This window comes from Pecten maximus, chromosome 5 (genome assembly GCF_902652985.1).
Source record: "Pecten maximus chromosome 5, xPecMax1.1, whole genome shotgun sequence".
NCBI lineage: Eukaryota > Metazoa > Mollusca > Bivalvia > Pectinida > Pectinidae > Pecten > Pecten maximus.
In genome coordinates, this window is record NC_047019.1 from 6,547,618 (window position 1) to 6,564,361 (window position 16,744).

Consider the following 16,744-nt stretch of genomic DNA (forward strand, 5'->3'; position numbering starts at 1 on the left):
GGGAGTCTACCATCACACAGTTATAGATACAACCCTAGGGAGTCTACCATCACACAGTTATAGATACAACCCTAGGGAGTCTACCATCACACATTTATAGATACAACCCTAGGGAGTCTACCATCACACAGTTATAGATACAACCCTAGGGAGTCTACCATCACACAGTTATAGATACAACCCTAGGAAGTCTACCATCACACATTTATAGATACAACCCTAGGGAGTCTACCATCACACAGTTATAGATACAACCCTAGGGAGTCTACCATCACACAGTTATAGATACAACCCTAGGGAGTCTACCATCACACAGTTATAGATACAACCCTAGGGAGTCTACCATCACACATTTATAGATACAACCCTAGGGAGTCTACCATCACACAGTTATAGATACAACCCTAGGGAGTCTACCATCACACAGTTATAGATACAACCCTAGGAAGTCTACCATCACACATTTATAGATACAACCCTAGGGAGTCTACCATCACACAGTTATAGATACAACCCTAGGGAGCCTACCATTACACAGTTATATAACCCTAGGGAGTCTACCATCACACAGTTATAGATACAACCCTAGGGAGTCTACCATCACACAGTTACAACCCTAGGGAGTCTACCATCACACAGTTACAGATACAACCCTAGGGAGTCTACCATCACACAGTTATAGATACAACCCCCTAGGGAGTCTACCATCACACAGTTACAACCCTAGGGAGTCTACCATCACACAGTTATAGATACAACCCTAGGGAGTCTACCATCACACAGTTACAGATACAAACCTAGGGAGTCTACCATCACACAGTTACAACCCTAGGGAGTCTACCATCTCACAGTTATAGATACAACCCTAGGGAGTCTACCATCACACAGTTATAGATACAACCCTAGGGAGTCTACCATCACACAGTTACAGATACAAACCTAGGGAGTCTACCATCACACAGTTACAACCCTAGGGAGTCTACTATCTCACAGTTATAGATACAACCCTAGGGAGTCTACCATCACACAGTTATAGATACAACCCTAGGGAGTCTACCATCACACAGTTACAGATACAAACCTAGGGAGTCTACCATCACACAGTTATAGATACAACCCTAGGGAGTCTACCATCACACAGTTATAGATACAAACCTAGGGAGTCTACCATCACACAGTTACAACCCTAGGGAGTCTACCATCACACAGTTATAGATACAACCCTAGGGAGTCTACCATCACACAGTTACAACCCTAGGGAGTCTACCATCACACAGTTATAGATACAACCCTAGGGAGTCTACCATCACACAGTTACAGATACAATCCTAGGGAGTCTACCATCACACAGATACAACCCTAGGGAGTCTACCATCACACAGATACAACCCTAGGGAGTCTACCATCACACAGTTATAGAACCCTAGGGAGTCTACCATTACACAGTTATAGATACAACCCTAGGGAGTCTACCATCACACAGTTACAGATACAACCCTAGGGAGTCTACCATTACACAGTTATAGATACAACCCTAGGGAGTCTACCATCACACAGATACAGATACAACCCTAGGGAGTCTACCATTACACAGTTACAGATACAACCCTAGGGAGTCTACCATCACACAGTTATAGATACAACCCTAGGGAGTCTACCATCACACAGTTATAGATACAACCCTAGGGAGTCTACCATCACACAGTTATAGATACAACCCTAGGGAGTCTACCATCACACAGTTATAGATACAACCCTAGGGAGTCTACCATCACACAGTTATAGATACAACCCTAGGGAGTCTACCATCACACATTTATAGATACAACCCTAGGGAGTCTACCATCACACAGTTATAGATACAACCCTAGGGAGTCTACCATCACACAGTTATAGATACAACCCTAGGAAGTCTACCATCACACATTTATAGATACAACCCTAGGGAGTCTACCATCACACAGTTATAGATACAACCCTAGGGAGCCTACCATTACACAGTTATATAACCCTAGGGAGTCTACCATCACACAGTTATAGATACAACCCTAGGGAGTCTACCATCACACAGTTACAGATACAACCCTAGGGAGTCTACCATCACACAGTTATAGATACAACCCCCTAGGGAGTCTACCATCACACAGTTACAACCCTAGGGAGTCTACCATCACACAGTTATAGATACAACCCTAGGGAGTCTACCATCACACAGTTACAGATACAACCCTAGGGAGTCTACCATCACACAGTTACAACCCTAGGGAGTCTACCATCTCACAGTTATAGATACAACCCTAGGGAGTCTACCATCACACAGTTATAGATACAACCCTAGGGAGTCTACCATCACACAGTTACAGATACAAACCTAGGGAGTCTACCATCACACAGTTACAACCCTAGGGAGTCTACCATCTCACAGTTATAGATACAACCCTAGGGAGTCTACCATCACACAGTTATAGATACAACCCTAGGGAGTCTACCATCACACAGTTACAGATACAAACCTAGGGAGTCTACCATCACACAGTTATAGATACAACCCTAGGGAGTCTACCATCACACAGTTACAACCCTAGGGAGTCTACCATCACACAGTTATAGATACAACCCTAGGGAGTCTACCATCACACAGCTACAGATACAATCCTAGGGAGTCTACCATCACACAGATACAACCCTAGGGAGTCTACCATCACACAGATACAACCCTAGGGAGTCTACCATCACACAGTTATAGAACCCTAGGGAGTCTACCATTACACAGTTATAGATACAACCCTAGGGAGTCTACCATCACACAGTTACAGATACAACCCTAGGGAGTCTACCATCACACAGTTACAACCCTAGGGGGGAGTCTACCATCACACAGTTATAGATACAACCCTAGGGAGTCTACCATCACAGTTATAGATACAACCCTAGGGAGTCTACCATCACCCAGTTACAGATACAACCCTAGGGAGTCTACCATCACACAGTTATAGATACAACCCTAGGGAGTCTACCATCACACAGTTATAGAACCCTAGGGAGTCTACCATCACAGTTATAGATACAACCCTAGAGAGTCTACCATCACACAGTTATAGATACAACCCTAGGGCGTCTACTATTACACAGATACAACCCTAGGGAGTCTACCATCACACAGTTATAGATACAACCCTAGGGAGTCTACCATCACACAGTTATAGATACAACCCTAGGGAGTCTACCATCACACAGTTACAGATACAACCCTAGGGAGTCTACCATCACACAGATACAACCCTTGGGAGTCTACCATCACACAGTTACAGATACAACCCAAGGGAGTCTACCATCACACAGTTACAGATACAACCCTAGGGAGTCTACCATCACACAGTTATAGATACAACCCCCTAGGGAGTCTACCATCACACAGTTACAGATACAACCATAGGGAGTCAACCATCACACAGATACAACCCTAGGGAGTCTACCATCACATAGTTATAGATACAACCCTAGGGAGTCTACCATCACACAGTTACAACCCTAGGGAGTCTACCATCACACAGATACAGATACAACCCTAGGGAGTCTACCATCACACAGTTATAGATACAACCCTAGGGAGTCTACCATCACACAGTTACAACCCTAGGGAGTCTACCATCACACAGTTACAGATACAACCTAGGGAGTCAACCATCACACAGATACATCCATAGGGAGTCAACCATCACACAGATACAACCCTAGGGAGTCTACCATCACACAGTTACAGATACAACCCTAGGGAGTCTACCATCACACAGTTACAGATACAAACCTAGGGAGTCTACCATCACACAGTTACAGATACAACCCTAGGGAGTCTACCATCACACAGTTATAGATACAACCCTAGGGAGTCTACCATCACACAGTTATAGAACCCTAGGGAGTCTACCATCACACAGTTACAACCCTAGGGAGTCTACCATCACACAGTTACAGATACAACCCAAGGGAGTCAACCATCACACAGATACATCCATAGGGAGTCAACCATCACACAGATACATCCATAGGGAGTCAACCATCACACAGTTACAACCCTAGGGAGTCTACCATCACACAGTTATAGATACAACCCTAGGGAGTCAACCATCACACAGATACAACCCTAGGGAGTCTACCATCACATAGTTACAACCCTAGGGAGTCAACCATCACACAGATACAACCCTAGGGAGTCTACCATCACACAGTTACAACCCTAGGGAGTCTACCATCACACAGTTACAACCCTAGGGAGTTTACCATCACACAGTTATAGAACCCTAGGGAGTCAACCATCACACAGATACAACCCTAGGGAGTCTGCCATCACACAGATACAACCCTAGGGAGTCTTCCATCACACAGTTACAGATACAACCCTAGGGAGTCGATGTAATCATACACTGTATTGAAGAAGACTGGTTTTTAGTACAAGTATGCCTGTCAATAAAGTTAGGAGAATGGTGTTTTGGTAGGAAATGGGTAATTACATTTCTAGCTGGTCTGGCTCAGTGAGGTAAGGGTTTTCCAGTGTCCAGTCACAATGGGATATTGTGGCCTATAATTGAACTGGACATGGCAGTTTCCCTCACTGTAAGTAATTGTCACACTATGGCCAAAGCACATACTGGTTTCTTTTTAGAATGTAGGCCAGTAAGAATTTCACTTTTTTCCCCCTGATTTTCTTAGTCATTCCTGATTGTTTTCCCTGTTTTTGAAGAGATTCAAATACCTTTTAAAATCAAATGACAGAAAATATATTACTATTTTGATTTTTTTTTTTTTTATTATATTTTTTTTTTTTATTATTTATTTATTTATTGTTTTTTTTTCATTTTTTTTGCAATTGAAATATTAATGATTTGTCGTCCTTTTTTATTTTGATTTTATTGTTAATGGTGACAGGTGTCTTGGGCTTTACGGCAACTCAGACTTGATTCCACACTCACCATGTGTGTATGACAATATCAATTTCCTGTGTTCTAAGTTAAGTGTAAAAGCAATACTATTATGGTAGTGTCAGGGCTTCGCTGTCTGCTCCCCAACTGACAATCCTGTGTTGCTGCGATTTCCAAGAGTTGTTCCATACAATTTAACTAATTAATTGCATAGAACTTGCCTCAAAAGTTTCAATTTCATATGAGAATGATTAAAAGGGTAAATGAAAGGTTTTTATCTCTTCCAAGTCTTTGTAAAGCTTGAATGATTTTGGAATTAATTCAACAAATTAAGTATTGTTTGTACAAATTTGGTGCTGTATGGTTTCTGAAGGTCGAGTCTGCAGAGGAGGTCTGTAATTGTTTTCACTGAATGACCTCAAATGGTATATACTTCATCTGCAGAAAGAAAAGAAAATTAATAAATTTTAATTGAATTTAAGCTTTTGTGGGACCGAAGCCCACTAGGGGAACTGCAGGGTAATTCTTCAATGACTAGGTACCAGTGTAGCATGATATTTTGAATTATGCCTAGTTATGATAAGTTTGGTATAAAAGAATTACAGGGGTCAAAAGAAAGTCCAATGGACACTCAATTAAGATTTCTCTGTTATGACCATTTCCCGATGTTTCACCAGCCTGTAATTGTTGCCACAAGTTCCTTCATTGACCATGTTCCGATTGTTTCCAATGTTTCACCATCCCATAATTCTTTGCCACAAGTTCCATATTGACTAGAGGCCGCGGTGGCCGAGTGGTTAAGGTATCCGGACACTTTATCACTAGCCCTCCACCTCTGGGTTGCGAGTTCGAAACCTACAATGGGCAGTTGCCAGGTACTGGTACTGGTACCGATGGTTTTTCTCCGGGTACTTCAGCTTTCCTCCACCTCCAAAACCTGGCACGTCCTTAAATGACCCTGGCTGTTAATAGGACGTTAAACAAAAACAAACAAAACAAACCTCATTGACTATATGTTTCGATCTTTTTCCAATATGTCACCATCTCATAATTCTTTGCCATGATTTTCTCCATTGACCTTAAGTTCCCATGCTTTTCCGATGTTTCACCATCTTGTAATTTTTTTACCAAAATTGTCTCCAATGTCACGTACCATCCCATTATTTTGTGACAAGAATTTTTCTACAAACTGTCTTATGATTCTTGATTTTTTCTATTATTATTACGACCATGTACAGCTGGTTTTGAACAACACCAGTGTCTGTGGAGGGTCTGTATGCTATGCATGTCTGTGGTAGTTAGCCATTTTTTCTGTGTGTTTACGGTAATTCGCTTTGGTTTATGTGGTAGATATGGTTAATTTGTACATGTTTTATTGATTTAGATTTACGGACACGATCGATAGTGATCTCTGTACACTATTTCTTACACTGATTTGACCCTATCATTGCCCTAGGCAGGTGTGTAAGGATAACGGCATGCTTTCTCGCGATCTACCCCATCTGAATCGATCGTTATAACTACCAATAATAAGATACATATCAGCAGTGAGGAAAATATTCATTTTATTGCCAAAAATAGGTTCTATGCCTTTTACAACATTTATTGATGAACATTAGCATTGGAGAAATTTAAAATCAGGTCAGAAACAAAATATTACTTTTATAACTCGGTAAAATATTCATAAATATTGAACAATTATTTTTTTCCTCTGAAGCACAGATTTGTAAATAATTGATTTACATATAGCCCTAAGTCACTACAGGTTGTAACTGTAGTGTTTTTGTAACACGTCCATCACTGCAGTAATTATCGTAGTTTTCCCTGCATGGTACTCGCAACAGGTTTCCCAGCTCCTGCAATTACACAGGTGTCTGGCGTATTGATTTACGGGGATCTATATATAATATGCCAGGTCCCTGAGGACAGGGGATGGTGTTCCTTTAACCTGGTCAGGTCATAAGAGTCATCATAATCAGGCTATAAACTCACTGTTTACAAGTTACCACTCAGCTATAATGCTTTTATCCAGCATCTGTATCAACCCTCGCATCACGGCATCACCGTGCACCTCTAAACTTTAAAAAAAAAATTACTTTAATTTTTAAACATTTGTTGATCGCCAAAATTTTTTTTTTTTTTTTTTGCATTAAAATTCACTTTTTTTGGGAGGTAAGTTTTTAAAAGACTTTTTAGTCCATAACCATATAGAAAAAATCACACAGAAATTTTTCGGGGTAAGTTTGTAAAAAACTTCTATTTAAAGAGTAAGTTGAATGTAGACGGCTTCTTTGTCCATAACCATATATTCATATCCCACAAGGATCAATTTAGAACCATCTTACGTCCATTTCCCTTTAAGATCTGTCTTGTTCATAATGAGGTATATGTGGGTGGTAAGTTGTAAACTGTAAAATTTTAATTAAATATGCTCCCTATGTCGACTGATATTTGTTGATGCCGACCAGGCGGGATAAGTTTGTTTATATCCACTATTGAATTCCCGGCCCAGTGACGGTTCATTTCCTTCTATACATGTGTAAACCTTGTTGATATGGTTAGCATATATTACTCTGTCTAGTCATGCAGATATTCAAATTCAAACTTATCTAAATGGATTTAATATTAACACTTTATTTGGAAATGTTTTCTAATGGATGTAACATATCCTTCTATTGAATAATTCCCTATCTCGTAATTTTGTTGTTTTTTTGTGGTAGGTATTCTGAAATAGTTACTAAATACTCTTAAATTGAGTTCTAAATATAAATCATTTACCTGTAACGATGTTACCTACACCTGTATGGTAGGTGTTCTGAATTTAAAGTTGCCAAATACTCATAAATTGAGTTATAAATAAAAATCATTCACCTGTAACGATGTTACCTACACCTGTACCGGACAGGTATTTTGTATGTGTGTGAGGATTTATACTGTCCACACCAGGGCATCGTGGGCCCCTCTAGTCTATATTTTTTAGTATTTGTGTGAGGTGTTCAACTGTCGACACCAGGGCATCATTGTCCCCTCAAGTCTATATATTTCCGTATGTGTGTGAGGATTAACTGTCCAAACCAGGACATCATTAGGCCTCCTGGTCCATATTGGTCTGTTAAACTAGCTTAAGTTTGAGCTGTCATATAGTTTACACAGGGACAGGTTATAGGGAGGATGGAAATCAATACCAGCATCCGAAGCCGTGTAGGACAGCAGGCTATAGTAGTGATGCTTTAACACACTCGTATGTCCACCTCAGTCACACGCTGGACTCCAGGACTCGTGCACCGTGGGGGCCGAGAGTTACCTTGACTTCTCCCCTGACCAGAAGTGGAGTTACAGGGAGTCGCAGGAATACTTTTGTGTTTCATCTGGAGCAGGAAAACAAAAACAGTGATTTTCCATACCTGAGATTTACTCTATGTAAAAATAAAATCGTGCATGGCGAAGTTTCTACAATTGGGTGTTGAAATTAGTATTTATTGTGAGGATAGGTTTTAGAAGCAGGATCTGAGGAACTGGAGATTTTCTTTGATAAAGGATGTATAGATATGTGATAATGTGTCAGTTTATTAAGGTGTGTTAAACAATGATGTATGGAAAAGTGCTGCCCTTACTTGGATCGGTCAGTGTAGACTGGTCAGTTAAGGACATGTGACTATTGGATTTGTGGTCCAGTGCTACTGACCGACCCCCATACTACTACCATGTCGGATGTGTATGGAGCCGAGACCTGTCCGTTTTGTCCATCATGTTTTGGAGTTATCTTTTCTTCCTTCAGGTTTGAACGGCCTGGACGGAGCCAGGTTGTCACAGAACATGTCCAGCCTCTGCCTAACTCCCATACCGCCTTAAATGACTCCCTAGGGGTCAGTCGGCAGTCGTCCACAGGATCCTACCAGACCATGAGCTCCACCCATCCAGGACACAGGGTAAGTCCTTTATTTAACATCTATTTTCTATACTACCTGGGAGTTGTCTCCCCTGTATAGTTTAGTATTGGATTGTCAACTTGAATATTTATATATTTCCCATATTGGGAGTTATCTCCCCTGTATAGTAATATATTTTCTGTACTGGAATTATTGTCCCCTGTAGAGTTGTATATTTCTCGTAATGGAAACTGTCTCTCGTAAAGAGACATAAATTCCTTATTTGGGGGTTGTCTTTCCTGTAAAGTTATAATTTTCCCATATTGGGAGTTGTCTCCCCTGTATATTTATATATTTCAAATGCAGGGAGTTATCTCCCGTGTATAGCCTATATATTTCCCATATTGGGAGTTGTCTCCCCTGTAAAGTTATATATTTCCCATATTGGGAGTTGTTTTCCCTGTATATTTATATATTTCTCATATTTAAAGTTGTATCCCTTGTGTTATAGTTGTAATACAACTCTCTACATAATGCAACTGGGTGTTTGAAGTTACATGGCTGTGTGTCATTGTCATATGATCTCTGCTAGAAGGACATCAAACAAACCATCTCACTGTCCAAGATAATGTTACAAATCGTAATAGGACTATGAATTCAAAACATCAGTTGAATGTGTTGTAAAATCAATTAAAACAGCAGTTCTGAGTGGAAACAATGACAAACTCACTGATACATGGATGCAGCTTACATGAGCTACTATCCATTTTACGTATTCAGTATGAAGTGAAAATTAAATTTAATGTCCTAAATATTTTTTTCCGAAAATCTGCTTTATTTTTGGCACAATTGTGATATAAAATTCTGTTCAATGTCAATAATATCTCATATATCATTTTAACGATTTCATATGACTTCATACACAGCAATATGATATAATTGAATTCCTCGTCTAATGTAATATGTAACAGAAATCCCTGATGACATGACTTATCTCCCTTTGATACAAGTTGTCTCCCTTTGCCTCCCCTAAGGCTATATAAACAGGTTTGATTGAGTCCAGACACCATCCTGTTGTGGGATCTATTTCCTGTTGTTTCTATACAGGTTCACATAAAAGTCCGTGTCCAGGAAATGTGTCCGGAGTTGATTGTTTCCTGTTTCCATATATACAGCTATAGGACAGATGGGAAATCTAAACATGGATAGAAATTATACACAGGCTATATAATAGTTAAAAACTAGTCATGGAGTACAGTAACAACTTAGATTATCTATAGAAATTAGAAAAATAATGGAAGATACCAGAAACTATAATTTTATAAGGACTATACTACTATGTATGAACCCCGAGTATGCATTAGTTAGATTATCGATAGAAATTAGAAAAAATAATGAAAGTAACTAGAAATTGTGTTTGTGTAGGGATGGACTCAAAGTATATGTAACAACTTAAGATTATCTATAGAAATTAGAAAAAAATAATGGAAGAAACCAGAAATTGTGTTTGTGTAGAGACTTTTGACCCAGAGTTTGTGAAGCAAGATTATCTAGAGAAATTAGAAAAAATAATGGAAAAAACCAGAAATTTTGTTGGGAGTAGGGACTTTGGACTCAGAATATGCAGAGCTAGATTATCTAGAGAAATTAGAAAAAATAATGGAAAAAAAAAACTAGAAATTGTGTTTGTGTAGGGATTATATGGACCTAGGGTATGTATTGTAAACTAGTATGTTTCAAGGTTGTAACCATTGTGTGAAGATTACCTATAGAAATAAGAAGAAATAATGGAAGAAACCAGAAATTGTGTTGGAGTAGAGACTATGAACCCAGAGTATGCATAGTTAGATAATCTAGAGAAATTAGAAAAAATAATGGAAGAAACTAGAAATTGTGTTTGTGTAGGAAGGACCCAAAGTATGTATTGTAAACTAGAATGTTTCAAAGCGGTAGCCATTGTGTGAAGATTATCTATAGAAATAAGAAGAAATAATTGAAGAAACCCGAAATTGTGTTCGAGTACTGGGACTATGGACCCAACGTAATAAAAACTAGTATGTTTAAGACAGTAACCATGGTGTGAAGATCACTTGACCTAGTTTCCATGTACGTCAGTTTTCATTAGGCTATGTGCTGTAATGGATAGCTGTTGAACGCATCTTTGATACTTTCTCATCATTCAATTTTGCAGGTGTTGTAAACTTTTCCTTGAGTTAAGAATTTGTAAAGATGTAGCCACAAAGTGCAAAAACTGGTGTAATTACCAATGAGTTATAATACAAATAGGAAGTTGATCAATGGCTAACATATCTTAATGCATTGGTTTGAAAGTCGAACAAATTCCTAAAAGGTTTAAATCATTGATTAACATGAGCTGTTCTGGTATATATCTTCTTTCACTGTTTCCTCATTTATAAGGCGTAGGCTCATTCTAAATTATTCACAAAGTTTGCGCAGAAAATGTTGCGGCGGATGGACACCCACAAGACAATATACACTGTGTTCTGTTTTAAGATCATAGACAAAAAAAACACAGCGTTCAAGGAAATGAAGTGTTATAATGAACCGACAGGTTAAATTTCTCATTAATACTGTTTTGTGCTCTCGGTTGTGTTTTGGACCGAGTCCTCATTTACATTTAAGTGTAGGCGTGGGTGTAGCTGATGTAAGTTCATTCCAAAAATATGTTCTTCCTGATCGGTCCAATGTGTGGCCTTTTCTTTAATTTGACGGACCTGCCTCTTGCTGTGCGAAGCGCATCATTTCTAATTTCCGTTTTCTAGCCCAGTATATCATTCAATTCCACCTATGCGCCTTCTGTCGGTAGTTTTCCACTCCTCCACCCACTACCCGATAAATCAGTGTTCAACTTTCACAGTATCGGTGTCGGAAAATGAATAATATATTGTGTTTCATATTACTTCCATCCGATATTGCATGTCAAAGAACTTACCTGCAATGAGGCGTGATGGTTTAGTCCCGACAACCGCTTGTGATCAGTATTTAACTCTGGCTTCCTACACCAAGTCAATAAGTGTGATAATTACGGCCAGTTTATCCAATTTCCATCTCCACCTTAAGTGTGGCGCTCAGACACTTCCTATCGTGTAATTTTATTAATGTCTTATTGAGAGGTACTATATTACTACAGTATATAGTAAGGTCTGGTACACCATGATAATACCACAAATTTTTCATGTATTTAATATTGTCACTGTATCCAATATTGGTTAAAGCATTGCTATTCAATAGAAATTTGATTGAAATTAGTATAGTTTCTGTGCCTAAATTATATACTGTTCTATTGAAGTTTCATTGAAATTAGTATAGTTTCTCTGTCTGCTGTTCTATAGAAGTTTCATTGAAATTAGTATAGCTTCTGTGTCTGCTATAGAACTTTGCCTGGAATTGGTATAGTTTCTGAGCCTGCTGTACTATAGAACTTTGATTGGAATTGGTATAGTTTCTGAATCTGCTGTACTATAGAACTTTGATTGGAATTGGTATAGTTTCTGAGCCTGCTGTACTATAGAACTTTGATTGGAATTGGTATAGTTTCTGATTCTGCTGTACTATAGAACTTTGATTGGAATTGGTATAGTTTCTGAGCCTGCTGTACTATAGAACTTTGATTGGAATTGGTATAGTTTCTGAGCCTGCTGTTCTATAGAACTTTGATTTCAATCGGTATAGTTTCTGAGCCTGCTGTTCTATAGAACTTTGATTGGAATTGGTATAGTTTCTGAGCCTGCTGTTCTATAGAACTTTGATTTCAATCGGTATAGTTTCTGAGCCTGCTGTTCTATAGAACTTTGATTGGAATTGGTATAGTTTCTGAGCCTGCTGTACTATAGAACTTTGATTGGAATTGGTATAGTTTCTGAATCCGCTGTACTATAGAACTTTGATTGGAATTGGTATAGTTTCTGAGCCTGCTGTTCTATAGAACTTTGATTGGAATTGGTATAATTTCTGAATCTGCTGTACTATAGAACTTTGATTGGAATTGGTATAGTTTCTGAATCTGCTGTACTATAGAACTTTGATTGGAATTGGTATAGTTTCTGAGCCTGCTGTACGTACTATAGAACTTTGATTGGAATTGGTATTGTTTCTGAATCTGCTGTACTTTAGAACTTTGATTGGAATTGGTATAGTTTCTGAATCTGCTGTACTATAGAACTTTGATTGGAATCGGTATAGTTTCTGAGCCTGCTGTACTATAGAACTTTGATTGGAATTGGTATAGTTTCTGAGCCTGCTGTTCTATAGAACTTTGATTGGAATTGGTATAGTTTCTGAGCCTGCTGTTCTATAGAACATTGATTGGAATTGGTATAGTTTCTGAGCCTGCTGTACTATAGAACTTTGATTGGAATCTGTAGAGTTGCTGCATATGTCTGATTCTAAGAAAAAAACATTTTTCCTTTAGCACTAGAATCTGAGGTTAATTGCCATACAACAAAAATGGAAAAAACTATAGATTGTATATACTTTTGTTAGATACAGACATGAGTTATTGGGAGTTTATGATTGGACAAGGTGTACTCTTCCTTACCACACATTAACCAATCAGAAAGTCCCAAACTAACGACCTGTTATGGTCATTTCGAAACCAGATACCTCTAAGGAGTAGAAAGTCTGCGATATAATAGAGGGGCAGTTGCTCTTCTTATATGCCTGTAATAAGTCTGTGTTGTATACAGCGAAAGAAGAGGACATGAAATCGGGACAATTGCTGAGTCCTTGGACATAAGGGAATATGTAAAATAAGTACTGGTCTTCCATAGACACAGATTCTTTATAAGGACTGTACAGAAAACATGTATGGTATTAACACCTTTCAAAACAATTGAGAATTAGATACAAAAGAGCCAAAATAATTATTTTGGCTCTTTTGTATCATTTAGCATTTAGCAGTGTCATATAAAATATCCTTCATAGAATCATCAGTGATGTATTAATGTTACAAAAATCTGTTGTCCCACAGCTTTTTCTCACTGGTTTGGGAAAGGGCCTTTTTGTCTCATTTTGGGAAGAAAATTGGTGAATTGGGAAAGATTTTTTTAAGGAGTATAAACTGCAAATTTTGGGAATTTGGCTTAAATATGAAATAATATTAATTGGGAATGGGGCCCATTAACGGCCCCAAAAATTGAAGCCCTCAGAAAAAGCCCTAGCTGTATCCTATTGATAAATGCTGTCAGCTAAAATTTCAAAAGGTATTCAATGAAAAAGATTCTAATCTAGATGTTTTACTTTTGATACAATGATGAATTTTGGGTGAGGACTTGGTTATACGTGTAGCAGGTTGTCACGCTGGTGTTACACAACACTGTATCACATTAATTTTGATACAATGATGAATTTTGGGTGAGGTCTTCGTTATACGTGTAGCAGGTTGTCACGCTGGTGTTACACAACACTGTATTACGTTAATTTTGATACAATGATGAATTTTGGGTGAGGTTTTCGTTATACGTGTAGCAGGTTGTTACTCTGGTGTTACACAACACTGTATCCTGAAGCTGTTGATACCTGAGGTCACAGCTGACACTGTAGGTAAATATCTACTATTGATTAACATATACCTGTACTTATGATCTTATCGTACATGTACAGTCTGCCGACTACAGCTATTAACCGATGATTACATGTATAAAATCATACTTATAGGTCCGCCAGGTTGAAATAGGTAATACACCGCTGGGAACTGAATATTTATCAGAAAATCGGGACTTAATCATATCTTTAGTCCCTGTTTTAAAATCGTGGCGTATTGAAGTTTTATTCTAGTTCTGGGTAAATTTTTAAGTCACATTTTGTGGCTGTTAATTGAGGATTACCTATATAAAATCATTGTTATAGTTCCACCAGATTTCGAAAGGTAATATATACCCCTTGGAATATATATATATATGTATATTCCTCAGTAAATCACAAAAAACTTGTACCTATACATAGTCCCTGTATCGAAATCGTGAAAGTCTTATTCTAATTAATTCTGGGTTAAATTTTAAGTCATTTTTTGTTAAAAAATTGCTAATAAAAGTCAGATCCAATATTTTTCAGTTGGCTTTTGTTTTGAATAGTTCTCAAATGAAAGTAGGAGTTATGTTAATGGTTAATTTAAAGACTTTTTGTTTCTTTCAGTTGGTCAGTTTGTTAATCGACTATCTGTTTAGTGTATTAGTTTTGTGACAGACTATTTAATTCCCCCCAGAGGGGTAGTTGCGTATACAACATGATCGCTGAGGTTTGTAGTGTAAACCCAATCTCTCAATGGATGTCTAGTAACTTGTAGTGTAAACCCAATCTCTCAATGGATGTCTAGTAACTTGTAGTGTAAACCCAATCTCTCAATGGATGTCTGGTAACTTGTAGTGTAAACCCAATCTCTCAATGGATGTCTGGTAACTTGTAGTGTAAACCCAATCTCTCAATGGATGTCTAGTAACTTGTAGTGTAAACCCAATCTCTCAATGGATGTCTGGTAACTTGTAGTGTAAACCCAATCTCTCAATGGATGTCTAGTAACTTGTAGTGTAAACCCAATCTCTCAATGGATGTCTGGTAACTTGTAGTGTAAACCCAATCTCTCAATGGATGTCTGGTAACTTGTAGTGTAAACCCAATCTCTCAATGGATGTCTGGGAACTTGTAGTGTAAACTTAATCTCTCAATGGATGTCTGGTAACTTGTAGTGTAAACCCAATCTCTCAATGGATATCTGGGAACTTGTAGTGTAAACCCAATCTCTCAATGGATATCTGGGAACTTGTAGTGTAAACCCAATCTCTCAATGGATATCTGGTAACTTGTAGTGTAAACCCAATCCCTCAATGGATGTCTGGGAACTTGTAGTGTAAACCCAATCTCTCAATGGATGTCTGGTAACTTGTAGTGTAAACCCAATCTCTCAATGGATGTCTGGTAACTTGTAGTGTAAACCCTATCTCTCAATGGATGTCTAGTAACTTGTAGTGTAAACCCAATCTCTCAATGGATGTCTGGTAACTTGTAGTGTAAACCCAATCTCTCAATGGATGTCTGGTAACTTGTAGTGTAAACCCAATCTCTCAATGGATGTCTGGGAACTTGTAGTGTAAACCTATCTCTCAATGGATGTCTGGGAACTTGTAGTGTAAACCCTATCTCTCAATGGATGTCTGGTAACTTGTAGTGTAAACCCTATCTCTCAATGGATGTCTGGTAACTTGTAGTGTAAACCCTATCTCTCAATGGATGTCTGGGAACTTGTAGTGTAAACCCAATCTCTCAATGGATGTCTGGGAACTTGTAGTGTAAACCCAATCTCTCAATGGATGTCTGGTAACTTGTAGTGTAAACCTTATCTCTCAATGGATGTCTAGTAACTTGTAGTGTAAACCCAATCTCTCAATGGATGTCTGGTAACTTGTAGTGTAAACCCAATCTCTCAATGGATGTCTGGGAACTTGTAGTGTAAACCAATCTCTCAATGGATGTCTTGTAACTTGTAGTGTAAACCAAATCTCTCAATGGATGTCTTGTAACTTGTAGTGTAAACCAAATCTCTCAATGGATGTCTAGTAACTTGTAGTGTAAACCCAATCTCTCAATGGATGTCTGGTAACTTGTAGTGTAAACCCAATCTCTCAATGGATGTCTGGTAACTTGTAGTGTAAACCTAATCTCTCAATGGATGTCTGGTAACTTGTAGTGTAAACCCAATCTCTCATTGGATGTCTGGGAACTTGTAGTGTAAACCCAATCTCTCAATGGATGTCTGGGAACTTTGTAGTGTAAACCCAATCTCTCAATGGATGTCTTGGAACTTGTAGTGTAAACCCGTCGGTATAGATACTAAGTAATATTTTGGTGATCTTCAAATATAGTGAATTTTTATTCGATATTAATGGATCCTTTTACGAGGGGAGGGGGTAGATGTGATTATAAATGAAATTTTTGACATGC

General features: G+C 38.3%; 1 protein-coding gene across 5 annotated transcripts in view; it reads left to right on the plus strand.

The window, feature by feature from the left end:
- Nucleotides 1–16,744, plus strand: part of LOC117326983 (synaptotagmin-7-like) — a 239,298-nt gene that overhangs the window by 150,504 nt on the left and 72,050 nt on the right. For all 5 annotated transcript variants that reach the window (XR_004532554.1, XR_004532553.1, XR_004532552.1 and 2 more), the window contains exon 3: nt 8,698–8,848. Coding sequence is in view for 1 of the 5 variants with exons in the window: in XM_033883786.1 (XP_033739677.1) it covers nt 8,698–8,848 (151 nt within the window). In the remaining 4 variants the exon portion in view is untranslated. The remainder of the gene's footprint in view (nt 1–8,697; nt 8,849–16,744) is intronic.